Source organism: Apodemus sylvaticus, chromosome 2, assembly GCF_947179515.1.
Source record: "Apodemus sylvaticus chromosome 2, mApoSyl1.1, whole genome shotgun sequence".
In the NCBI taxonomy this organism is placed as follows: domain Eukaryota; kingdom Metazoa; phylum Chordata; class Mammalia; order Rodentia; family Muridae; genus Apodemus; species Apodemus sylvaticus.
The window spans coordinates 26,710,637-26,737,279 of NC_067473.1; the positions used below are offsets into that span (position 1 = coordinate 26,710,637).

Genomic DNA, 26,643 nt, shown 5'->3' on the forward strand with positions numbered 1-26,643 from the left:
GATACATAAGGAGGACAAAACATCTAACACCACTGGACATAACTGGGACTAGTGGGATCCAGAAACACAGGTTACATGCCCAACCAGTAGCATGGGTACATTTCAGTCTTGGCTGGTTTAACTTGGTTCCTAACTCTGAAGGCAGTCCAGCAACACCAAGAGGAAACTACAATCCTACATGCTCTAACATGACCAGAATCACAGTATTCCTGGGTTCCAGGATCCCAGGGGCTTGGTCACACAAGGATCACAAGATCCCAGAGGCAACTTGACTCCCAGGGAGCTCTGACACATCCAGGATTTCAGGATCACAAAATCTCAGAATCACAGAACCACAGAGACAGCTAGATTCTCATGAATTCTGACACATCCAGGATAACAGGCTCCAGTCACATTTAGTCAGGGCAGGTAGCACTAGAGATAATCAGATGGCAGGAAGCAATCCAAAGACCATTAGTAACAGAAATCATGGTAAGTTGGCATCATCAGAATCCAATTCTCCTATCATATTAAGTTGTGCATAAAGCATCACACTGGAAAAGCAAAAATCAGATATAAGATCTCTTTTCATGATGACAGTAGAGGACCTAAGAAGGACAGGAATGAATCCCTTAAAAATACAGGAGAGCTCTCCAGGAAGTGCGGGAGACCAGGTGTGCACCCAGAGGCAGTCTAGGAGCGCACAGCTTGCTCTGGTGGCACGGAGCTTAGGTTCCAGTCCTGAGGCCTCTGGTGGGAGCCCTCAGATCTCTCTGCTTCCGGATCCAGATCAGCCTGGGCAGCAACGCCACATCTCCAGGTCCTTCAAGAGGCAAGAGGGGCTTCCGGGAGGCCGGTTGGGAGAAGTCAGTGTGCTCTGGTGAACCCAGCGGGCCCAGGCAGGAGCCTTCAGGTGTCTGCTTCAGGATCTGAAAGGCCTGGACCACAGAGTTCAGTCTCCAGGAAGTGCGGGAGATGGGTGTGTACCCAGAGGCAGTCTGGGAGCACACAGCTTGCTCCAGTGGCACGGAGCTTAGGTTCCATTCCTGAGGCCTCTGGTGGAAGCCCTCAGATCTCTCTGCTTCCGGATACAGATCAGCCTGGGTGGCAACACCACATCTCCAGGTCCTGCAAGAGGCAAGAGGGGCTTCCTGGAGGCCAGCTGGGAGGAGTCAGTGTGCTCTGGTGAACCCTGCGGGCCCCAGCAAGAGCCTTCAGGTGTCTGTTTCAGGATCTGAACAGCCTGGGCAACAGCACCCTGTCTCCAGGCAGTGGAGGAGGTAAGCTGTGCACCAGAGGCCACCTGGGAAGGGGCAGCTTACACTGGTGAGTCTAGCATTGACAAGACCAACTAACACCAGTGAGAACTAGATGGCAAATGGCAAACACAGGAACGTCACTAACAGAAATCAAGGCAATAAGGCAACATCTGAACCCAATTCTCCTTTAACAGCAAGTCCTGGATATCCCATCACACCAGTAAAACAAGACTTGGATTTAAAATCACTGGTCATGATGCTGGTATAGGAACACATGAAGGACATACTTAAAGAAATTCAAGAGAAAATGGATCAAAAGTTAGAAGCCCTTGCAAGCGAAACACAAAAATCATTGAAAGAAATTCTAGGGAAATAGAAGCAGTCATTAGAACTCTCCAGATCAAGAAAAGCCAAGGGTCAGATGGATTTAGTGCAGGATTCTATCAGACCTCAAAGAAGATCTAATAACAATATATCTCAAAGTCTTTCATAAAATAGAAACAGAAAGAAGACTGCTCAGATCTATCTATGCACTCACAAGTATATTGATACCTAAATCATAAAAAACAACAACGAAAGAGAACTTCAGACCAAATTCCCTTATAAATATCACCTCAAATATATTCAATTAAATACTTGTAAACTGAACCCAAGAATGTGTTAAATCACCATGATCAAGTAGATTTCATCCAGGAATACAGAGATTTTTCAAAGTATGGAATTCCATCACTGTAATCCACTCTATAAACAAACTCAAAGATGATAACTATGTGAACATCCCATTACATCCTGAAAAAGTACTGGACAAAAGACAAAACCCATTGATGTTAACATTATCAGAGAGATCAGGAAATCAAGCTTTATACCTAAATATAAGAAAAGCAAGACATAGAAAAACAATAGTTAACATCAAACTAAATGGAGAGAAACTCAAAGCAATCCCGATAAAAGACAGGGAACTATCTATTCAAAATAGTACTCGAATTTCTTCTTAGAAAAATAAGAAAACAAACGGAAGTCAAAAAGAAACCAGTTGGAAAGGAAGAAGTCAAAATAACATTATTATCACATGATAGGATAGTATGCATAATTGACCCCAAAACTTCAACCACAGAGCACCTACCACTGATAAACATGATCAGCAAAGTAGCTAGATATAAAATTAACAGAATAAATCAGTATCCTATTTATACTCTGCTCAAAGTATAAATGGGCTGGGAATGATGTAAAGGAAACAACATCCTTCACAATAGTCATAAATACTAAGAAATATCTTGCTGTGAGTCTAACCAAGCAAGTGAAAAAATCTTCTATATGACTAGAACTTCAAATCCCTAAAGTAAGAAATAGAACACAGAAGATGGAAAAAATCTCCAAAGCTCATGGATCAGCATGATTAACAGAGTAAAAATGGCCATCTAAAAATCTTGCAGTCTAAAGATTGAATGCAATTATCATCAAAATTTCAACACAATGGAATTAGAAAGAGCAATTGTCAAATTCATTTGGAATAACAAAAACACCCAATATAGCAACAAATTCTCTCAACAATAAAAGAAATTCTGGCTGAATCAACATAAAAATCTATATGGAATTGGTATGGGGACACTCAGGTAGATCAGTGGAATAGAATTGAAGACCCAGGAATGAATCCACACATCTGTGGTCACTTGATCTTTGACAAAGAAGTTAAGCCCATCCAGTGGAAAAAGACAGCATTTTCAATATATGGTGCTGGTTCAACTGGCAGTCAGCATGTAGAAGAATGCAAATTGATCCATTCTTTTCTCCTTATACAAAGCTCAAGTCCAGGAGGATCAAGTACATCCACATAAAATCAGATATGTTGAATCTAATAGGGGATGAATTGGGGAAGAGCTTCACAAACCTGAGCACAGGGCAAAATTCTGGAACAGAATATCCATACCTTATGTTTTAAGATCAACTATCAACAAATGGAAGCTCTTAAAGCTGCAAGGCTTCTGTAAGCAAAGGACATTTTCAAGAGGACAAAATGGTAAACTAACGATTGAGAAAAGATCTATAATAACCACACATCTGTTAGAGGGCTCATAGCTAAAATATACTATCAAGAAGTTAGACTCCAAAAAAACAAAAAACCCTATTAAAAACTGGAGTACAGAACTAAACAGAGAATCTCAACCAAGGAATCTCAAATGAATGGCTGAGAAGCAGTTAAAGAAATGTTCAATATCCTAAGTCATCAGAGAAATGCAAATTAAAACAACAGTGAGATTCCATCTCACACAAATCACAATGGCTAAGATCAAAAATGCAAGTGACAGCAGATGTTGGCCAGGTTGCGGGTAAAAGGAAACTCTCTTCCTTTGCTTGTGTGACTGCAACCTGGTAAAACCACTTTTGAAATCAATCTGGGAGTTTCTGAGAAAGGGGGAATAGTTTGACCTGAAGACCCAGCTATACTACTACTGGGAATATGCCCAAAAATTATTCCAACATATAACAAGAGCACATGCTCCACTATGTTCATAGCAGCCTTATTTATTATACCCAGAAGCTGGCTAGAACCTATATGTCCCTCAACAGAAGAATGGATGTAGAAAATGTGGTTACATATGGAGTACTACTCACAAATTAAAAACAATGACTTGATACAATCCACAGGCCAATGGATGGAACTGGAAATGTTCATCTTGACTGAAGTAACCCAGACAAAAAAGGAGCACACATGATATGTGTTTACTGACAATAGATATTTGTCCTAAATTTCACAATGCCCATAATATAGCCCACAGTCCATATGGAGCTTATAAGGAAGGGAGAGGAGGGTATGGATGCTCCAGTCCTGTGCTGAGGGGGAACAGGATGATCATGGGTGGTGGATGGAAAGAGGAGGGGAGGAAATAAGGGGGCAGTATCATGTAATGGAGAAGATAGGAGAGAGGAACAGAGAAGGTCAGGAAATTGAAGAAAAATATGTAGGGGTGATGATGAACTGGGGATCGCTATATGAGTTTTCCCTCTGGGAAAGGAAAAATTCCCTGAGCCTGAAAGGGATGACTTTAGCCAAAGTGCATAGAGAAGGGGGAGATAGAACCGGTAGAGACCACCTCCAGTGGATAGGTAAGGCTCCCATGAATCCACGTGTCACCACCTCCATTAAGGGAGGGTGCCACTCACCCTCTTACAGGTTTTCACCCATAAATGTTCCTGAGCAAAGGAAGAACAGGAAAAACAAATGGAGCAGAGACTGAGGGAAGGGACATTCAGGGACTTCCCTACCTGGGAATCCATCATGTCTGCAGACACCAAAACAGACACTGTTGCTCTGGTCAAGAACCCCTAGCTGACAGAATCCTCAGGCATGGCTCCTTGGAAGGTCTGCCCAGCATCTGACAATTGGAGCCAGTCAGTAGACTGAGCTCAGGGATCCTAGTGGGTGAGTTTGCAGAAAATCTGGAGGAACAGAGGGGAATTGCAACCCTACAGGAACCCTACATCTGCTGGCAGGGTCAGCCATTGCTCCCAGAAGCTAGTCAGCAAACTGAGCAAGGTACAGGGAGGGATCTATAGATGCAGATAAATTGTAGCAGATGATGGTCTTGCCTGACAGCAATAGGAGGGGAGGCACTTTGTCCTGTGGAGGTTTGATGCCCAGTATAGTGGGATGCAGAAGCAGTAGGGCAGGAGAGAGTAGGTGGGTAGGGAAGCACCCTCATTCAGGCAAAGGGGAGGGTGAGAGGAAAAATGAGATTTGAGGGGTCTGTGTGGGTTATCCAGGAAGTGGTTTATCATTTGAGATGTATTACAATGGAATAATTTATAAATAAATGTAAAACAATACACATATGCCAGCCATTAAACTTTAACAATGAAGACATAGGAGCCAGATGCTGGGGTGAAAACCTGCCAGCTCAGAGAGACAGGGAAAGCACCCAGCTGACCTTCCTACTCCCCTGACCTCCCAGAGGGAGAGCTTTCTTTATCCATCCCTACACTGTCTTACATATCATTCAACTTAGAGACCTTCCTAGTTCTTCCTACTTCTTTACTTATGTTCATTCTCTTCCAACTGCTTACTTGCTCTGCCTCTTGACCTGGAGTTGACCTTTTGGTTTACAATACAGGTGTGTGCTAAGGCTGAGCCACAGAACAAGAAAGTACAGTAAACAGAAAGCTCTTGGTTAAAGTTCTGTGCTAGGGCTGAGCTACACAAATATTTTTTCTTTTCAGTAAATAACACAATCTTGGGGTTTACAGTGTGAACAAATATCCTGCAACGTAAGTTAGAAATGTTCCCTCCACTATAGAAATCAAGCTCTCTGTCAATTGTTCTGCTTATTTCCAGGAATGTCTGAGTGCATATTCATGAGGACACAATGATCACAAGGAAGATCAGAACTGGGCTCTTGAAGCTGTTGCACAAGGCCAATAGGGACCAAAAAAGCATCAAGGACACCGCTGATCATTATCACAAAGGATAAACTATCCATCTCTCTTCTCACATAATTTATTCTACGATGTTACCATTCCTGGCCTTGGCTCATTGTCCTAAGTGCTGCAGCATGGAAGGCTGCATGTTCAGGGGTTATCCAACAAACAACAGAAACATGGAATTCAGTTATACATGGATGATTTATTGAAGGCACACCACAAGTTTGATCAATCAGGGCAACAGATCAAAACTGCACTAGATATTTCTCAGCTACAGCTTTGTGTATAAACCCCAAAGAGCTCATGCAAAAGTGCTGGAAATGCTACCCTATGAGGACCCTGACTCAAGTTATTTTAGACATAATATTATATACTGGCCTTTAATTTGATGGGTTCTATGGAAAGCATATAGATGTAGAATTTCATAAGATTAACAAACCTCACAACATAGAGAACATAACATGGTCATGATGACCCTGTTCAAATTAAGATGTTTTTCTTTTGATTTATATCCATGACTAGGAGGTATATTACAGTAACAGTATGAAATATATGTCTGCTGTGTGATTAATATGCTACAGTTATGTTATGGGGTCCAACCTCATCAAAAACAATTTTATCATTAGAAAAATGCATTTGTGTTACCTTACCATGTTTACACAAGTTCTGTGGCCTCAACAATGGCTCCTGGACACAGAAAAGAAATTTTGTTTTCTACCTGAATGGAGGTGCTAGAGCTGTGTTGCACAGCTTTCTCAGTGCCCATTCCACCTCACTCTGTCCCTACAGGTGACACAAAATTGTCACTCCACCTTCCCTGTGAACCTGGTCTAAGCATAAGGTGAAGTGGGAAGGCGTGGGTGGGAGGATAGGGGAAGAGAAGAGGGCTTACGGGACTTTCAGGGAGTGGGGGGCTAGAAAAGGGGGAATCATTTGAAATGTAAATAAATTATATCGATTAAAATAATTGAAAAAAAAAGCTGCATGGCATTGGTACAGTGACAGGCAGGTAGATCAATGGAATAGAACTGAACTCCCAGAAATGAACCCACACACCTATGGTCACTTGATATTCCACAAAAATGCTAAAGCCATCAAGTGGGAAAAGGGTAGCCTTTTCAACAAATGGTTCTGGTTCAACTGGAGGTCAGCATGCAGGAGAATGCAAAATGATCCATTCTTATCTCTTTGTATTAAGCTCAACTCCACGTGGATCATGGATCAAGGACCTCCAATAAAACCAGACACACTAAAATTAATAGAAAAGAAACTGGGGAAGAGCAATGAGCACATGGGCACAGGGGAAAATATCCTAATCAGAACACCAATAGATTATGTTCTAAGATGAAGAATTGACAAATAGGACCTCATAATATTACAAAGTTTCTGTAGGGCAAATGACACTATCATTCAGACAAAATGACAAGCAACAAATTGGGAAAAGATCTTCACCAACCTTATATCTGACAACCCTAATGATCAATACATACAAAGAACTCAAGAAGTTAGACTCCAGAGAGCCAAATAATCATATTAAAAAATGGGGTACAGAGCTAAACAAAGAATTTTCACCTGAAGAATTTTGAATGGCTCAGAAGCACCTTAAGAAATGTTCAACATAATTAGTCATTAAGGAAATGCAAATCAAAACGTCCCTGAGATTTCACCTCACACCACTCAGAATGGCTAAGGTTAAAAACTCAGAAGTTAGGAGGTGTTGGCGAGGATGTGGAGAAAGCAAAACACTCCTCCACTGCTGGTGGGATTGCAAGCTGGTACAACCACTCTGGAAATCAGTCTGGCTGTTCCTCAGAAAACTGGGCATGATACTTCCAGAGGACACTGTTATACCACTCCTGGGTATATACCCAGAGTATTCCCTGGCATGCAATAAGGACACATGCTCCACTATGTATATAGCATCCTTATTTATTTATTTATTTATTTATTTATTTATTTATTTATTTATTTATTTTTATCCCAGGATGCAGGGTTGGTTCAATATACGGAAATCCACCAATGCAATTCATTACATAAACAAACTCAAAGAAAAAAAAAACACATGATCATTTCATTGGATGCTGAAATAGCATTTGACAAAATTCAGCATCCTTTCATGCTTAAAGTCTTGGAAAGAACAGGAATTCAAGGCCCATACCTAAGCATAGTAAAAGCAATATACAGCAAACCGGTAGCCAGCATCAAACTAAATGGAGAGAAACTTGAAGCAATCCCACTAAAATCAGGGACTAGACAGGGCTGCCCCCTTTCTCCTTATCTTTTCAATATTGTACTTGAGATACTAGCTCGGGCAATTAGACAATATAAGGAGGTCAAAGGGATACAAATTGGAAAGGAAGAAGTCAAACTATCATTATTTGCAGATGATATGATAGTCTACATAAGTGACCCAAAATACTCCACTAGAGAACTCCTACAGCTGATAAACAACTTCAGCAAAGTGGCAGGTTATAAAATCAACTCAAGCAAATCAGTAGCCTTCCTATACTCAAAGGATAAGCAGGCTGAGAAAGAAATTAGGGAAATGACCACCTTCACAATAGCATCCTTATTTATAATAGCCAGAAGCAGGAAAGAACCTAGATGTCCCTCAATGGAGAAATGGATAAAAAAAAAAAAGTGATATATTTACACAATGGAATACTACTCAGCAATTAAAAATAAAAAAATCATGAAATTCTTAGGCAAATGATTGGAACTGGAAAACATCATCTTAAGACATGAAATGCTGTCACTGATTAGTGGATATTAATTAGCTCAGAAGCTCTGAATTCCAAGACACATTCACATATCAAATGACTCCCAAGGATAAGGAAGGAGAGGGCCATGGTCCTGGAAAGTCTTGATGCAGAAATGTAGGGGATTACCTGGACAGAGGAGTGGGAGGGGGTTGTTTAGGGAATGGGTGGATGGAAGAGTGCTTATGGAATTTATGGGGAGGGAGGAACCAGGAAAGTTTTTTTTTTTTTAATTTCCTCTGCCAACTGATTTCCAGACTCTTGCCAACACTATGATGTATGCAACTCTTTCTCTGCTAAGACATCTTGAGGCAACTTCAAATGCTAAGAAGAAGACTTCATGAGTGTAGCCTCTAACATACATCCACATATTAATTTGCCCTGTAGGCTCTGGATGTGATTTCATGCACCTATACATAAGACAGGAAAAGTTTTGACTGCATATTAAAACTTGAGTGATATCTCAGTAGATAATCTGAAATGTTAATGTCTCATATTGCTGATTGAGGGAAATGTGAGGTAGGATGATACATTTCTGAGAAAGGTTTGAAAAAAACCCTCAGTTAAATGCACAGGGATTCCTGAGGTTATGTCAATCAAGCCTAGAGCAAACCCTGGCTTTGTAAGGATGATGGGCTCAAAGGCTATGTCCCAGGAGAGTCTCCAGGAAAGGGCACCTCAGCTTCCTGTTAAGGAAGAAAATTAGCAGGGAGCAGAAGGCTGTAACCCATGACATCACAGTCCCTTCTTGAGCATTCTATTGTCTCCTAGAGAGATCTTGGCATGAGCTATGATGTCACCAGTATTGTAGCAACAGCACAACCCCTGAGGTTTCTCAGTCAGTGTCTAGAGCATACATTGATAGACATGTTTGCCCGAATTAGACAACTTTTTCAGAGAACCAATGTGGATTCGAGAGAGACTAGAGAGAGGAGGAAGGAAGCTGGCCTTTCATCTGAGAGTAATGAAGGACAAAGGAGGTCATGGAGAATGTGGAGTCAGTACTAGGAAGTAGATATTCAGCTTCCTGCCAGGGTGGCCTGAGCTGGCCTTTCTAGCAAAGTGACAAAGGAATTGAAGCTTCTTGGAAGCAAAAGAGATTCCAGGATTTTCACAACTCTTGAACATTAAGTATATCAGAACATTATTTTTTCATCTCTTAAAGCAGGATATGGCAAGATCAAAGCTGGAATGATGTGAACTCCAATTTTTCTCTTTCACTGGGTATTATGGTTGTTACTTGGGGGCAGAATGAGACCAACAGGAGTCACAGAGGATCTAACCTACACCAGTTTAGGTTCAGGGCATCAATGCCTTCACTACCACACTTCTTTTAGCTTCAGTTTCTCTCTGACAGTAGTACAAGGAAGAGAGTTGTGCCCCCTGGCGATCACCTCTTGTTCTCAGAACTACTCTGACCTCCTCTCCCTCAAAGTTCCCCTTAGCTTATCATTGGTTGTGAGTGGCAGGTATTATTGTACTGTAACTACACCCAGACAGAGACTCCACCCTCTGGCCACTGCTGGAGTGTTTGGTGTTTCAGTAGAGGAAATAATTGGTCAGTGCGTAAGCCATGTTCTCCCCATGCAGGACATTTTAAGGCCATGTCCTGGGCCAAGAGTAACAGGGTAGGAGATCTGAACATCATGAATTCATCATGTGACTTGAGAAACCAAAGAACTGAGGACTCTGAGGACAAGTTTCACTCTGTGCATTTGTTAATAAGCCAGGAGAAGCCATCTCTGTGGTCATCATAAGAAAACATAGGGAGACAGAGGACACACAAAGCTGCTTACATCTCCTAGTCTCTATAGAGTGATGGGAGAACTGAGGTCCACTGAGGATGCATCTAAAGCCTGGACGAAACTCTGTGTGATGTCACTGGTTTCTAAGTCCTGCTGTCCTACTTTATAGGCCTCAGAGTAGTCTGTCTACACTCTATGCATTCCCAACATTTAAGTTCACTTGTGTTCTTTTACCTACAGGGACTGGCAGGCAGACATCATCCCCTGTAACTCTCCTGATCAAGAAGCAGGCCAAGAAGGAAGATGAGAGGCTGACCAGAGAGCTGCAGCTCGTTACCCAGGAGAGAAATGATCTGAGAGATCCCTTGATCTATGTCACAGAGGGAGCCATGAACAAGAGGTATGCATCCCTCCAAATGCTGTGGTGTTTGTAAGGAGTCCAAAATGCCACACTTGTCTTTTTAAGATGGTGAATCATAGGAAGAAGTATTTTCATGATATCCCTGGGCAAAACCTCATGTCCCTAAACCCTTATTAGAGGAGAGGCAGAACCTGCAGTTTTCACAGGAGTAAGATGGGAAATGGAGTCCTCTGCATCCTCCAGGTCAAAAGTGGGACTTGTGGTCTGAGTGAAGATTCAGGGATACAGGAAATGGAGAGTGAGTTCCCAGAGAGCATTTTGAAAGCCGTTGAAAGGAGGTGCTTTGTGAGGTTTTAGGATCTGAGAGTTTGCTGTGAGTGTTTGTACTGGACTGGTAGGTGACTGACTGCTGGAAACTGCTAGATGCAGAAGGCGGGGCCTGGTCCCACATTGTTCATCTCAGTTCTTGACTAGATGCCTGAGGCTCTGCCTGTTCCTCTTTTTCTGTGTGTCTTATACTTTGAGACAGTAATGTTGTATTTCTTCTGCATATCATTGTGTTCTCTCTGCTTCTGTCTCAGATTCACTCTTTCTCATTCTGTGACTGTGTCTAATTTTCTCCCTCTCATGTGTGTATACATGACTGTATGTCTGTTTTTGTGTGTACATGTGTGGGGGTGCACAAGATTGTGTTATCTCCTAGGAATGAATTTTTGAATGTTTATATTCCTCTCTACTCTTTGAAATTCAGGGATCTGTGGATCCAGGGTACTCTGAGACAGTAATGTTGCATACACTTCTTCTGAATCTCATCCTATTCTCTCTCATTCTGTCTCTCTTTATTTCTCATTCTGTGGCTCTCTGTCCTTTTCGCCTAATTTGTGTGTGCCAGTCTATGAGTCTGTTTGCTTCCATGTGTACATACATGTGTTTTGGTTTTATGTGTTTATATTTACCCCCACACTTAGGAATCTTGTGCTCTGTGTTTTGGACTGGGGATTTAAATGCTGTTTCAAGGTGAGCTGAGTGCTGATGTCTGGGAGCCCCTACTTTAAATAGTTCTGGTCAGGCCAGGCAGAGGTAGCATATGGCTTTAATCCCATCACTTGGGAGGGAGAAGCAGGAAGATTTCTGAATTCGAGGCCAGCCTGGTCTACAGAGTGATATCCAGGACAGAAAGGGCTACACAGAGAAACCCTGCCTCAGGGGAAAAAAATCAAGAGAGAGAGAGAGAGAGAGAGAGAGAGAGAGAGAGAGCGAGAGAAGAGAAGAGGGGAGGAGAGAAGAGGGGAGGGGTGAAAAGGGGAGAAGAAGGGAGGGGATGGGAGAGGAGTGGAGGGAAGGAGAGGAGAGAAGAGGAGAGGAGAGAGGGAGGAGAGGAGAGGAGAGGAGGGGAGGGGAGGGGAGGGGAGGGGAGGGGAGAGAAGAGGAGGGGAGGGGAAGGGAGGGGAGGGAAGGGGAGAGGAGAGGAGGGAAGGGGAGGGGAGGGGAGAGGAGACAGAGATTCTTGTGGTTAAAGTAGGAATCAAATTAAATAGCATTGATCTTTCCCTTCATGGGCACACTTATGCATACAGTTGCATCTCTTGGGCAGATTATAAAGAGGTCATTCTGTATCGTATCACCTCAAGAATTATGTGTAATGTCTGCCTCTGAAGTATTAGTTATCCAGAAATTACAATCCCTGTTGTCAAAACAGAGAAAATATAATCACAGGTGTCTAGTTGGCAACGACCTGTGGCCTAGGCTATTGAGGGCACAAGGGGCTAGACTGCCCCTCCAGAGCTAATGAGTAAACACAGGGAGCCAGGGCACCCTCCATCTGGATACATAGCTTATTCTGTCCTTGGGAAAGGATAAAAAGTTTCCAAAGTTGAAAAGGATCCCAGCATGTAGAATCCAGGAATTGACCTTCCTGTGCTGGGAGTACAAGACCCAGTCTGTGTTCATGTATTCTTAGAACAGAGGAGTGGCCCCTGGTTATGGAAAGCAGTAGCAGAATGTGGCAATACCAGAACAGGGAAGTGGGGAGGGGTGGATTGGGGAATAGGGGGAGGGAAGAGGGCTTAATGAAATTTCCTAGAGTGGAAGTCAGAAAAGGGGAAATCATTTGAAATGTAAATATAAAATATATCGAAGGAAAAAATAGGACAAAAAAAGAAACACATTTTCAGCGGAGCTATGGTAGCACACGCCTGTAATCCTAGCACTTGGGAGGCAGTGGCAGACTGATTTCTGGGTTCAAGGACAGCCTGGTCTACAGAGTGAGTTCCAGGATAGCCATGGCTACACAGAGAAACCCTGTCTCAAAAAACCAAAATAAATAAATAAATAAAAATAAATTAAAATACTTAAATGTGTATGTGTCTTGGTTTCTGAAAAGGTGTTTAAAAAAAGCATATTTTCATGGAGTTCTATCTTCCTGGGGACAGGCCATACTACACACCAAATCCGTTATATGAAAAATTGAAGTTAAAGGAGAAGGAGATTATGACATTTCTACATATCTTAGAGAAGGAGAATATTGAGGCCAAACAGAACTTCCAGGATCTCAAGAAGGAGATTAACTTCTATCGGTAAGTACTGTTCATGGAGGTCACCAGGTGAGGAATGGCCATTTCTGACTTCCTTTGTTCCTGGACTGGAGAGTCTGCAGGTCTGATTCTATCCCTTCTGACTTTTAGCCATCACTGTGCCTTGGGACTTCTGGTGTCAGTTTCAAAGTCTGTAAGAGACTGTTACTCATCCTAACATTGTCCAGGCATCATCAGGAGCCTCTCATTAGAAGAGTGATTCAGATCATGAGAGGGTTATGGTACAGTTCTAGGTCTGTGGGGCTCAGGGATGGTTTTACAGAGCTACATGTGATCTAACAAACGGATACAATGTGTTCCTCTTGGTTCTACTGACCTGCATTGAGGGTATCTGCAACCTACTAATTGATGTTGCTGAAATGCATTGGGCTGTCATGGATAGTTTCAGATACTGCATTCTTTTGGAGAGACATGCAACCATATTGGAGTTTGGACTGCAGCAATCACTTTTTCCTCCCTCAAGTTGCTATTCTCTGTTTTTTTACCTCTTAAGAATGTATTGAGATGTACTGCATTAGGTATTCATGGGAACCTAGGTCCTGGTGGGGTTAATGGAACCTTGATGTAGGAATGGGAGGAGGAGCCTGCAGGATCTTACCATGAAGATTGTGTTTCTAGCAACCTGCACAGCCGGCTCCTGATGCAGAAGAACCTTATGAATAAGAGGTTGGTGACACTGAAGCAGGAGAACTAGGAAGTATACACTGATTGGTCCATCATTCAGCAATACCTGGTTGACTTGAACCTGATTGATAAAGATGAACAGGAGAAGCCCAGAATCCTCCAGGACCTACAATATCAGGTAGGTACAAGCAGCTCAGCCTGGCTTATACTGACTGATAACATTTTCCCATTGCATCCATCTTTGCTTTCACCTAGAACCTTTCAAATCTACACTCCCACCCACCTCAGAGAATGCAGTTGTTCATTGCATGGTCTCTGCACAAGGATTCAGGGTTGTTAGCCTTGTGATAAGCTGATGTATTGGCAAGTATACCTTACTACTCCTCTTTAATCTGAAGACTAGTAAGGGTGATCGATCAATAACACACCACATTCCTACACATGCTCATGTTAGCTGGGCTGCTTTGCAGAGCTTTGAGCAAGTTCTATGTCCTGTGACAGAGGTCATGCATGGGTCATGTGGCTTTCCCAGTTGGAAGCATCTTGCAGGGTTAAAATCCAAATGCTAATAGGTAACATGGTCTTCTCCTTGTATTTGATCTGTGCATTTTCCCTTCTTCCTGTAACCCAGTGAGCTCTCTTCTCATTGCCCATTTCTTGTTATGCACTGATAGAAGTCTGAGTAACAGCTCTCATGCCCATGTATTTGGTGAATGTTGCTGGATATTTTGCTGTACCTGCACTTATAACAGCAATGGTGTCAGTTAAAAGATCAACGATAACATTCCTGTTGAGAGGGTGGGAGGCAGCAGCCTGACAGCTGACATTTAGGTTCCCAACAAGCCTCTATCTTAATAACTGCCTTCCTCTTCTAGGATGCAAAGAGTGTAGCAAGAGCTAAAATTTCCACAGCCCAGGAAGAGGGCCACCTGCAGAATGAGTTGCCACTTCAGGAAGACACTGCTGATCTCCAACTCCAACAGCCACAAAATAACTTGGAGGAATCTTCTTACACATAATTCAGTTCCTCAGGGAGAATAGGCCCTAACTCCCTAGCCAGTGAGCCAGGCAATTCTGTATTTTATTCACTTTCCTGTGCTGACACCACCCTTTGGGAGAGAACTGAGGTGAATAACGTGCCACCCTGTGTCCAAGAGAAGAAACAGGCTGTTAGAGTTTTGGTTGATGTTTTGCTTTTTGTTGCTTTGCTATTTGTTATGTTATAAATTAATGTTATTATATGGATATTATGGATTTTATAAATTATTGTTATTGCTTTAAATTTTTGTTTATGCTTTTCACTTTTTATAGTAATTTTCATTTAAACCCCATTTTCTTATGTATTTCTGATGAATAAAAAATTATTAGAAACTCATAACTTTTGAAACCATGTTCCTTATTCACGTTTTTTTTTTATCCTTTCTGTAGACATAGACCTCACAACCAGAAATGGATCTCTGTAAGCTCCAGGATGTCTGGGCTAAAGATTGAATTCAAAGCCCATCAAGGTATACAAGACAATGGTCTTTTTTATGGATAATGTGGCTTTCCCGTGGATAAACACTTTATGATGTGTGATACCTTATCCATGTTGTCATGTATTCTACTACTCCTAGTATATAACACTCTATTGCACACATTTCTTATTGGCCCTGTGTATCTGTTACTGTGTAACATACTATCATTTGATGTACAGCTGCTGGGAAAATTACCACATTCACAAATGAGTACATAAAGAATGAGGAATCACAGAGCCATGTGCCTCGGCTTTTGTTGCAAGAGAGAATCAGGGATAATAAAAGACTAGAGATAATGGCCTTTGAATACACTTCCCCAGAATTAACTTATGGTAGATGACCAGACATTTTATCATTGACCAGACATTTTCTGTGTTTTTGTTTTTGCTGTTTAGATTCATTTTTATTATTTATTGGCATTGGGTGTTTTCACTCCTGTATTTCTGTGTCCCCTCCTTAGTACAGTCCCCTCATATGACACAAGAAGTAATAACTTTCCCTGTTGTAGATGATTATTAAATATCTTGTGGTTCTTCTGAGTGCTGTAGATGCTCTAACCAGTGAGTCATCCCCACATCTCCTGCAGGTGGCTTTTTACCTTCCACATCACTTGTGCTGTATTATGTGAACTGGATCACCTCCACCTGAGTGGAGCAATCTCAGGAGATGTGTAGGTTCAGGGGATTTAGCTGCACATGCTCATTGTCTTGTGCGGCCAGGCATCAAAGCAGGTCTCTGATAGGACCACTGCTCTTTGTGTCTTCAGGTTTATGCCCCAATAGCCCTTCTTTTCAATTTACCTGAAAATGTTTTTCACCTCTAATCTAGGATGACAATGTAGACTGGACATATCTGTAAACTTCAGAATTGAGACTAGCCTCCTGTAGTCTGTGATGGGATAATGAATCCATCTTGGTAACAAGAAACAGATCTTAATCTAAGCAGTTTTGGCAGGAAGCTCAAGGGCAGCCACAATGAGTGGAGACTGCAGCTGTGGCCATGTTTCTGATGGAGAGCGTGACTGTGCAAATGTGGAACCTAAGAGGGACAGGTAAAGCTGCACTTTTTTCATAGAAGATCTGTAAGTATAGTGAGGATAGTTTCTTCCAGGTCACTGTTTTAGTTTATGAATGGATCTGACTAACTGACACTGTAGGTTAGTCAGAGTGTTAAAATATGGAGGAAGTGGTCAAGTGGGTCCACAAACAGTTAGAGGTAAACCAGGGCTTTTAGCTCAGCCTATAGAGCATCAGGGTAGAGAGGCTTCTGTTTCTCTCTACCTTAGGTCCTCTGGCTTTTATGAGCTGATCCTGATGGAGAAAGTGTCATCAGTAGTACACAGGAAACAAGCAGATCCTAGACTTAGGTCACACTAGCATGGTTTATCTTATTGTGGGGTCTCTTTGAACATCTTAGAACTTGGAAGTGGCCTGGGTCTTACACTCACTTATGGGTTCTTACAACAGTTTGTGGTTTGTTTGATAAACACTACCAGATGCATAAATTAATCTGGAAAATCTAAATGAAATAGATGGTGTTCTAGACAGATACCAATTACCCAAGTTTAACCTAGATCTGGTAAATTAACTAAGTAATCCTATAATCCCTAAGGAAATAGTAACTGTCATCAAAAGGCTCCCAATACAAACAGGGCAAGGCCAAATGGTTTTGGTGCCTAATTCTACCAGTTTGAAAAAGCTGTTAATGCCAACACTCTACAACCTATTCCAATGAATAGAAAGAGAAGGAATATTGCCATGCTCATTCTCTGAGGCCATGGTAAGCTGATACCTAAAACACAAAGATTCAACATGTACGCGGAATCCAGACCACTTTACATTTTGAACATTGATGTAAAAATAGTCAATGAAATACGGGCATACAGAATCCAGGGACACACTAAAGATATCCTTTCCCATTGTCAAGCAGTCTTCATTTCAGGAATACAGGCGTTGTACAATATAGGAAAATCCATCGATTCAATCTATCAAAACTACAGTGAAATATATAAGCACATGATCATCTCATTAGATGACGAAAAGATCACTGACAAAGTTGAACTCCCTGTTATATTAAAAGTACTGTAGTACAGGGATACAAGGCACATAACTGAACATAATAAAAGCAATAAACATCAAGTCTATAGAAAACATCAAAATCAGTGGAGAGAATATTAAATTTATTTTACTAAAATCAAGGCCAGGAAAAGGCTTCTCTTCCTATCTATTCAACTTTATCCATGAATATCTACCTATAGCAATCAGAAAACCAAACTACATCAAGGGGATACAAAAGGAAAAGGAAAATGTCATAGAACTGCTATTTGCACATAATATGATAGTATTCATAAGTGATTCCTAAAGATGTCCCATAGAACTACAGCTGATAAACACCTACAGGAAACTCTCTAGATACACAATGAACTGAAAAAAGTAAAAAACTGTCTTTATTGAAATGATAAAAAGCTGAAAAGAATTAGGAAAGCCACATCTTACAATACCCAGGATTAATAAAAATGTATCTTAGTATAAGTCTTAGCAAGCAATGAAAGACCTACAGGACAAGATTTTCAAGTATCTCAAGAATGAATCTGGAAAAATATCACTTGCACCTCCTAGCACTCTTAGGTCAGCACTAGTCACTGAAAGAGACCTGGGTTTTCTAATGCTGAGGCCTGTACCCACCAGTATAGCTACAGCCATTTTCTTCCATGTCTGCCCCTTACTTCAGATTGTTGCTGTAATATCCAATAATTGACACAGAAAAAGTAACTTGACTCAGAGCAAGGTCATGGTGATCTCATCCTGTTGTGTTCTGTATGATGTTTGTTAACTTTATAATGTTCTAAAAACCTTTATCTGGGACGCATCAAATAAAGAGGACCTGAGTTCAATTCCTAGCACACACATGGCTGGCATACAATGAAGCCCAGCTCTGTGGAGGCTGATGCCCTCCTCTGAACTCCATGTACAACTGAACACATGTGGCAAATGCTCACAGGGACACACATACACTCACTCAAAACACACACACACACACACACACACACACATACATACACACACACTCACACACACACACACACACACACACTAGCTAAAGGCAATCCACCAGATATGCATGAAGCAACATGAATATCAAACCCTATAGTAACACAACGCTATGTATCCTGTTTGCTAAAGAACAAATAGGAAGCAGCAAAATTATTGAGTTATAGTTTCAGACAAGAGAAGGCAGAATAGTTTTTAAAACAGGCATGGATTTAACATGACACCCATGATGATGACATCTCCAAGGAGAAAAAAGACACTGTGGATGCCAAGGGCTCACTGGCCAGCCAGTATTGCTAAAATGGCAGGCTACAGCTCCAAAACGGGACCCTGTGTCTAAAGGGAAAGTGGATGTTATAGAGGGAGCCCAACATGGACTCTGTCTTCACATGTGTGTGCACACATGCATATGAGACAGAAACAAAGAGACACAGACCAAATAAATTATTTCCTGAAAACAATCGATAAAAGGGAAATTGATAGCAGATAAACAAGATCTGAAGTCAGTGGCAGTCACTGTAAATACAGGGGTAAAAATGTCAGCACAGTAAGAAGCAATGAATCAAAGTTAGAGAGGACAAGTCTATGTTGCCTGTGTCAGAAAAACGATGTGAGGAATAAAGGAAGCTTATGAGAAGATGGAGAAACCCAATTAATATTTAAACTTGGCTAGTTAGATGAAAGTTTCACACACGAATACAAAAAAGAAAATAGTACATTCATCAAGTGACAACAGAACTGTGACAAAGGAAGTTTTAATAAATTCCAAAGCAATTCACCACTCAGATCACATTCTTTCCTCAAGATGAAACAAAGGAGAAAGGATAGTGTCTAAGCACTAGCATCTGCTTGACAGTCTCTCATTGGCTCTCGTTGGTAACCTCTGATTGGCTCCTAAAGCAGGAAGAACAGACTCCCCATTCCAGGGTTGCTTAACTGTTTACAGTGTCTGGGATCAGAGCTGAGGTTCAGGGCAGCCTCAAATGGTGTAGTTGACACAACGTGGCCACTAGAGGGCAGTGATACGTCATATTTATCTTTATTTACCAGAGAGCATCAATTGTTGTATCCATCTATATGTAACATAAAGACTAGCTTTTCTTTTTTTTAATTTTTTCTTTTTTTCTTTTTTCTTTTTTTATTTTTAGGACATTTATTGCCACATTTACTTAATTTTTTTGTAGTAATAGATGAGGCACAAATACCTTCTGCTTTTCCAACAGTGCAAGAAAAAGGACAATAGTGAAGGGTAACAGTGAAATTAAAATTAAAATAACAATAATAATAATACAAAATCCTAAGGTCTGGGAGAAAACCTGACTACAATCCACATGTAGAAACATGTAAATGACCTTGTCTTCCTATTGCACCACTTCACAGATCACAGAGTGGGATGTCCTGCCAGAGAGGACTGTCAGGCTCAGCTACAGGGGTGGTGGCCTCTGCCCATTCACCTGCGTTCTGCTCAGCTGAGGTTCACATCTTGCTACTCACATGCTGCCAGCTTTCTGAGATGGTACATATGTGCAGGCTATCAGAGGACAGCGCTCTCCCTAGCAACCCCACACTCCTCTAGGTCACAGTGACCCAGCAGCGGCTGGGAACAGATTGTGTCTGTTTTGAGTCTCAGCACTGACAGATACAAGGGGCACCTGGTGAGGGCTGCTTCCTGTGTGTGAACCTGAAACCCCCAAGGATCCCTGAAAGGTTGCTGGTCCCTCTTACTAACCTGGCCACATCCCCTTGGCTTGTGATGACTTATGAAGCAGGCAGGATGACTTCTGCACACTCATGGACCAGGGCTAGAAGGTTGCCAACTGGCTTTGTGTGCATAGTGACAGAAAGCATCTTGCCAGACACTCTGTGAGCAGAGCATGCTGTGTGAAGGCAATGGTGAGGATGGTGTGCAGAGCCCAGGGCTGCTCCTGAATGGTGAGTGGCTGGGGCCCACCAAGAAGCCAAGACTGGGGCCAACTGGTGGTGGCACACACCTGTAATCCCAGCACTTTGGGAGGCAGAGGCAGGTGGATTTCTGAGTTCAAGGACAGCCTGGTCTACAGAGTGAGTTCCAGGACAGCCAGGGGTATACAGAGAAAACCTGTCTCCAAAAAACCAAAAGAAGAAGAAGGAGGAGGAGGAGAAGGAGGAGGAGGAAGAAGAGGAGGAGGAGGAGGAGGAGGAGGAGGAGGAGGAGGAAGAAGAGGAAGAGGAAGAAGAAGAAGAAAGAAGAAGAAGAAGGAAGAAGAAGAAGAAAAAGAAGAAAGAAGAAAAGAAAGAAAGAAAGAAAGAAAGAAAGAAAGCAAGAAAGAAAGAAAGATAGAAAGAAAGAAAAGAAAAAGAGAAAGAAGAAGAAAAAAGAAGAAAGAATAAGCCAAGACTGAAGATGCTCTAGACCTACATCACTTTCAGAGCCCAGGACAGGGGACACTACAGGCCACCAGGCACTTGGTTATGCATCTTTGCCATGGGCTGTGGAGGGACAGGTGAAGGAGTAGAGAGCACCACTATGTGTGCACAGGCTGGCCAGAGCTTGCTTCAGAGGCCACCTTCCCACACTGCTGCACGCTAGGCATGGAGCCATGGAGAGTGGCTGCTGGGGCACTCAGGCAGGGTCACAGCTCCCACCTGTCTCTACAGTAGGCAGAGTGAACCCCTGACCCAGCCTCTTTGCTCATCCTGATGTGCCTGAGCACAGGGACTCAGAAGGCATTGGCACAATCTTAAAGGCAGTGTGTACACTTTGGGAAGTGGCACTGAGGATTGAGCTTGGCCACTCTGAGTTTAGCTGCATCATTTGCCACTCTACAGCCTAATGTGAGGCCAAGCTTCTGACTTAGTGTCGGAAGGGGACTCGGTGAGAACCTGCATGACAGAGGGAAGAGTCATCTGCAAGACAGACCAGCTGGGGTTGTGTTTCTGTCATTAAGGGAGCACAGGTGTGTGTCTGTAAACAACTGAACCCTGGTTAAGTTGTGTCAGCAAGGAAGAGTATCTAGAGGGAGGGAGAGAAAGCTGTTTTCTCAGGTTTTACAGATCAACACCAGATGATGGCTTGGATTCAGTAGTTTCACAGTTCGGGATTCAGTAGCTAGCACTGACACTTCAATGTCCTCTTGCCCGGAGTTCGCTGGTGTGGCTGGAAGTCCAGCATTCTTGGGCCAGGTATTGATTGGATGGTGTGGATTTGATTCGCCCACTTCAGGTCCATGCAGGTGACGGGGTGTCTATGGTAGTGGTGAAGTGGTGGAATGGGGGCTTGATTAGTTCATGTGCTTCCTGTCAAAGCACTGCACTAGGTAGTGCTGGACGTCCTCCAGCCCTGAAGGGTCACCTTGAAATCTGGAAAGTGCTTCTTAATACTCACCGACCTTCACCTTCTCCATCAGGAGATCCATCTTGTTGAGGAAGAGGATGAGGAGACATTGAAGAAGAGCTTGTTGTTGACAATGGTCTCGAATATGTTCATGGACTCATCAGCAGGATGGTGCACCTGTCTCCATGAGGACCTGGTCGTACTCACTCGAGGAGTCCATGAACAAGATGGATGTGATTCCATGGAAACACTGGAAATACTTCTGGTACTGCAACCTCTGCGCGCCCACATTCATCATCTTAAATGAGATTTTGTTTATAATAAAGTCAAGTTCAATGATTCCCTTGGTGGCCTTTCTAGCCAGCAGGATGTCTTGTTTACTGGGGAAGTAGTTGGCCTATCAGGTCTAAGTTATCCAGGAAGTACTTCACTGATTCACCCAGCTGTAACTCACTTCTGCGGCTGAAGGCTTCCCTGATCCCCGAGTCTCTCCAGAGTGCACGCAGCACTGGCACAAGGACCTGGAATGTGGCAGGCTCCACAGGCAGGCCTGCCTTGTTCTCAAGGCCATCAGAAACATCCCTGCTTCTCCTTCTTGGAGTGCTGCCATGGAATTCTGAGCTTGTCCCGAGGGTCTACAAGCACCCTTGGGCCTTGCCATTAAGTTTGCAGCCAGTGCATACCTCCTTGTCTGTTCTGGCATGAGGGTCTCAATTCTCAGGACCACAGCTAGAATCTTCTGAGAGGAAAGCCTCAGTTGGGGAACTACAGAGATCAAAGTAATCTTAAGGAAGTTGTTGAAGATGGATGGTGTAGAGGAACTCCATCAGCACCTTCTGGTCGAACTCTGGGCCATGGATGATGTGCATCTGCGTGAGGAAGGTGAACTTGCCACTCTAGCTTGTGCCCAGCAGCAGGATCTTGATCAGCCACCACAGCTCAGCATTGACATCTCAGCTGTGGCACCAGTTCTGGCGCTCTGAGTCACGCACTGTGCCTACTGTGTGCTCATGATCTGAGGCCTCTAAAGGCAGCAAGCAGCGGCTGAGGGTCTGCACTACCTGGACATGGCCTTCCTCAGGGCTTGGTCATGACCCACTGGGAGCCTCACACCAGGGACACCCTCAGCTGGCACGGCCCTCCCTGACCACACTCTGCCCTGCCTGCCTCTCCCTCAGGCTGTGTCCACCTTCACCCCTGCTGCCCAGATGCTTTCACTCACCTGGCCAGCTGAGGGGCAGAGGGGAAGGCGAAGACTAGCTTTTCAAATTCAATTCTGGGCCCTTCAGGGTTTGTCTCAAATAGATAATAATGATAATAAATTATTTATGGTCAATAATTTGTTGTCCCATAAACATAATATTCCTCATTTATTCCATCAGTTTGCTAAAGCACTTTTGGGTCCTTTAAGAGATAAGGGCAAGACATTGCTGTATGCTAAATTGTTAGGGGGGAAAATTGAAGCATTCTAAGTTGTCTCTAATTAGAATATGTAAAAAACTGTCTCCTGTTAACAACACAAAAATATAAATTCACAAAGTGAGTCTTGAAAAAATGTATCCTATGTATTTTCATTCAGGTAAAAGAAAAAAAAACTGACAAATACGAAGCAAATCTATTTTAATGATTCTATGGGAGGAAAGCATCAGACAGGAAGTTGTTCCTGTTCCAAATCCCCCTGGTGAAGTGTAATCCCAGTCCTTTAGGACAGGCTTCCAGGGAGGATGAAGACCATCTGCAGATGTGGACTGTAACACCCTGGCATCCTAGGATGTGCATCTGAGGCTCCCAGTCAGAGAAGTGCAAGCCATCTCTGGTAAACCAACAGAATAGTTCAAGAGCTGTCAGAGAAAGAAGCTCTCAGATAAAAGCCTGATGCACAGAGGTGTGATCATGTGCACAGCTTACGGCCAACTAAAACGTGTATCTAGTATTGCTCATCCTAGTAACCTTTCCCACTAGTTCCTCCTGAGAAGCATACACATGCTTCTTAAATCACAAGAGCTGCTTAGAAGAAATCAATCTGGTGGTTCCAACGAAAATTGGAAATGGTTTTTACCCAGCTATATCACTTCTGGGCATACATCCAAAAATGTTCTGACATATAAAAAGGACACATATTCCACTATGTTCATAGCAGCCTTATTGATAATAATCAGAAGCCAGAAAGAACCCAGATGTCCCTCTATGGAAGAATGGATACAGAATGTACGGTTACTGAATGGAGTACTACTAAGCAATTAAAAAAAACCAATGACTTCATACAATTTGCAGGCAAATGGACGATCTAGAAAATATCCTGAGTGAGGTAAACCACACAAAGGAACACACATGGTATGTGTCTCCTGAAAAGTTGATATTTGCCCTAAAGTTCACAATGTCCATGATACACCCCACAGGCACTATGGACCTTAGAAGGAAGGGAGACCAGAGCATGGGTGCTTCAGTCCTGCATTGAGGGGGGTAACAGGATGATTGTGGGAGGTGGAGGTAGAGGAGATCTAGGAGAGAGAGAGAGGTGAGGGAGGAAATAAGGGGCAGTATTAGGTACTGGAGAGGATAGGAGAGAAGTAACGAGGGTCTGGAAATGGAACAAAAATGTGTAGCAGGGGGTATGAGGAACTGGGTTAGCCACGTGAGGGACCCAGACACCACGGAAACATGAGGGTCCCAGGAACCAAGGGGGAGGACTTTAGCCGAAATGTGCAGAGAGGGGGAAAATAGAACCTGTAGAGACCACCTCCAGGGGATAGGTATACCTCCACACTTAAACAACCCTGTGACCCCCCCTCCTTAAAGGGATTATGCCACATACTCATTTCCAAATTTTAATCCATAAATGTTCCCTCAGCAAAGGAAGAAAGGGAAAACAAATGGAGCAGAGACAGAAGGAAGGGACATCCAGGGACTGCCCTACATGGGGATCCATCATAATTGCAGACACCAAACCAGACACTGATGGTGTGGTCAAAAGATGTTTGCAGACAGGAACCTCTTGTGAAGGTTCTTAGGGAAGTCCAGCAGGCAACTTAACCTTGGTGCCACCCATTAGACGGAGGTCTGGAAAACTGGTGGGAAAGTTAGGGGAAAAGCTGAAGGGTCAAGGGGAATTGCAGCCTCACTGGAAGAACAACATCTATTGCCAGGATCACCCAATGTTCCCAGTGAGTAGACCATAAACAGAGGAGTGTACAGGGAGGGATCTTTAGCTCCAGATACATAGTAGCAGAGGAGGGCCCTGCCTGACAGAAATGGGAGGAGAGGCCCTGAGACCTGTGGAAGATTGATGCCCCAAAGTAGTGGGATGGTCAATCTATAAGGCAGGAAAGGGTGAGTGGGGGAGGCACTCATACAGGCAAAGGGGAGGGGGAAAGGGAAGATGTGGTTTGAGGGGTTGTTGGAGGCATAACCAGGAAGTGGTATATCATTTGAGATTTATTCAAATGGAATGATTAATAAATACATTTAAAACAATACACATATACCAGCCATTTAATTTTAACAATGAGGACTCAGGAGCCAGATGCTGGGGTGAAAACCTGCCAGGTCTGAGAGTCAGGGAAAGCCCTCAGCTGACTTTGCTACCCTGCTGACCTCCCAAAAGGAAAGCATTCTTTATCCCTCTCCACACTGTTTTAAATATCTTTCAACCTAAATACCTTCCTTTTGTTTAGTTATATTGATTCCATTTCAACTGGTTCCTTGCTCTGCCTCTTGCCCTGGAGTTGACATTCTTTTGCCTTGCAATAAAGGTGTGTACTTGGGCTAAGCCAAAGAACAATAAAGTACTTGTTTACAGTAAACAGAAAGCTCTTAGATTAAAGGTCTGTGCTAGGTCTGAGCTACACCATACAAAATGTATTCTGTAAACAACACAATCTTGGGGTTTACAATGATAATGAATACACTGCAACATAAGAAAACAATGTTCTCTCTGCTAAAGAAATCATGATGGGAACACCATGATCCTAAAGAAAATCAGAACTGGACTCTTGAAGGTGTTGCACATGACCAACAAGGACATAAAGAGCCCCAAGGAGACTCTTGATCCTTATCACAAAGGATAAATTATCCATTCCTTTTGTCAAATATTTTAGGCCAAGATATCATCATTTCTGATCTTGGCTCATTGTCCTAGGGGATGCTGAAGGGAAGGGTTGGTGTCCAGGGGTCACCCAACAAACCACAGGAACAGTGAATTAAGTTAAACAGGGATGGTTTGATGAATACCCACCCCCACGATGGACCAATGAGGGCAACAGCTCAAACCTGCACAGGAGACATTGTAGCAAGGAATGGCCTTGTCTCAACAGGTGGGAGGCCCTTAGTCCCATGGAAGATTAATGCCCCAGTGGAGTGGAGTGCTGAAGCAGTAGAGGAGGAGTAGGTGCATGGGTTGGGGAGCACCATCATACAAGCAAAGGGCCCTGACTCAAGCCATTTTAGACATAATAATGCATATTGACTTTGAATTTGATGGGTACTAGATGAGGGATATACATGTACAATTTCCTGATTAAAATCCTCACAGCATGCAGTACCTAATATGGTACATGGACAGCATGACCCTGGTCTGAATTAAGATTTTTTCTTTTGTTTTACATGAAGGTCATGTAGGCATGTTGCAACAACAGTATGAAATAGATGGCTAGCAAGTGACAAATTTGCTACAGTTATGCTATGGCACAAAAAATTATCAGAAAAAAATGTATCATTAGGAAAAATTTCTGCATGACCTTACCATGTTTAGACAGGTTCTGTGGCCTCAAAAGGAGCTCCTTAGAAATAGAACAGAAAAGGTGTTTGTTACCTGAAAGGAGAGGCCTGAGCAGTGTTGCTCAGCCTTCTCAGTGACAATTGCACCTCACTCTGTCCCTGCAGGGGATCCCAAACTGTCCTTCCAACTTCCCTGTGAACCAGTCTAGGCACACAAAGGCCAGGAACCAGTGCTGGTGTCCCACTCCTCACTTATGCTCCATTTTCAACAATGTACATGTAGAAGCAAATACAGCGTGGCCACTTGACG

At 42.9% G+C, this 26,643-nt stretch overlaps 1 protein-coding gene and 1 pseudogene across 1 annotated transcript in view; one reads left to right on the forward strand and one right to left on the reverse strand.

Annotated features, from left to right (window-relative positions):
• The window catches only part of LOC127677819 (disks large homolog 5-like), a 30,834-nt gene extending 16,078 nt beyond the window's left edge, over nucleotides 1-14,756 (forward strand). The window contains 5 exon segments of the mRNA XM_052172809.1: nucleotides 9,185-9,410; nucleotides 10,399-10,558; nucleotides 12,952-13,095; nucleotides 13,732-13,915; nucleotides 14,613-14,756. Coding sequence (XP_052028769.1) covers nucleotides 9,185-9,410; nucleotides 10,399-10,558; nucleotides 12,952-13,095; nucleotides 13,732-13,915; nucleotides 14,613-14,756 — 858 coding nt within the window.
• Nucleotides 14,757-21,502: 6,746 nt separating this feature from the next.
• On the reverse strand, nucleotides 21,503-25,901 carry LOC127677820 (guanine nucleotide-binding protein subunit alpha-12-like; annotated as a pseudogene).
• Between the last annotated feature and the right edge of the window lie 742 nt (nucleotides 25,902-26,643).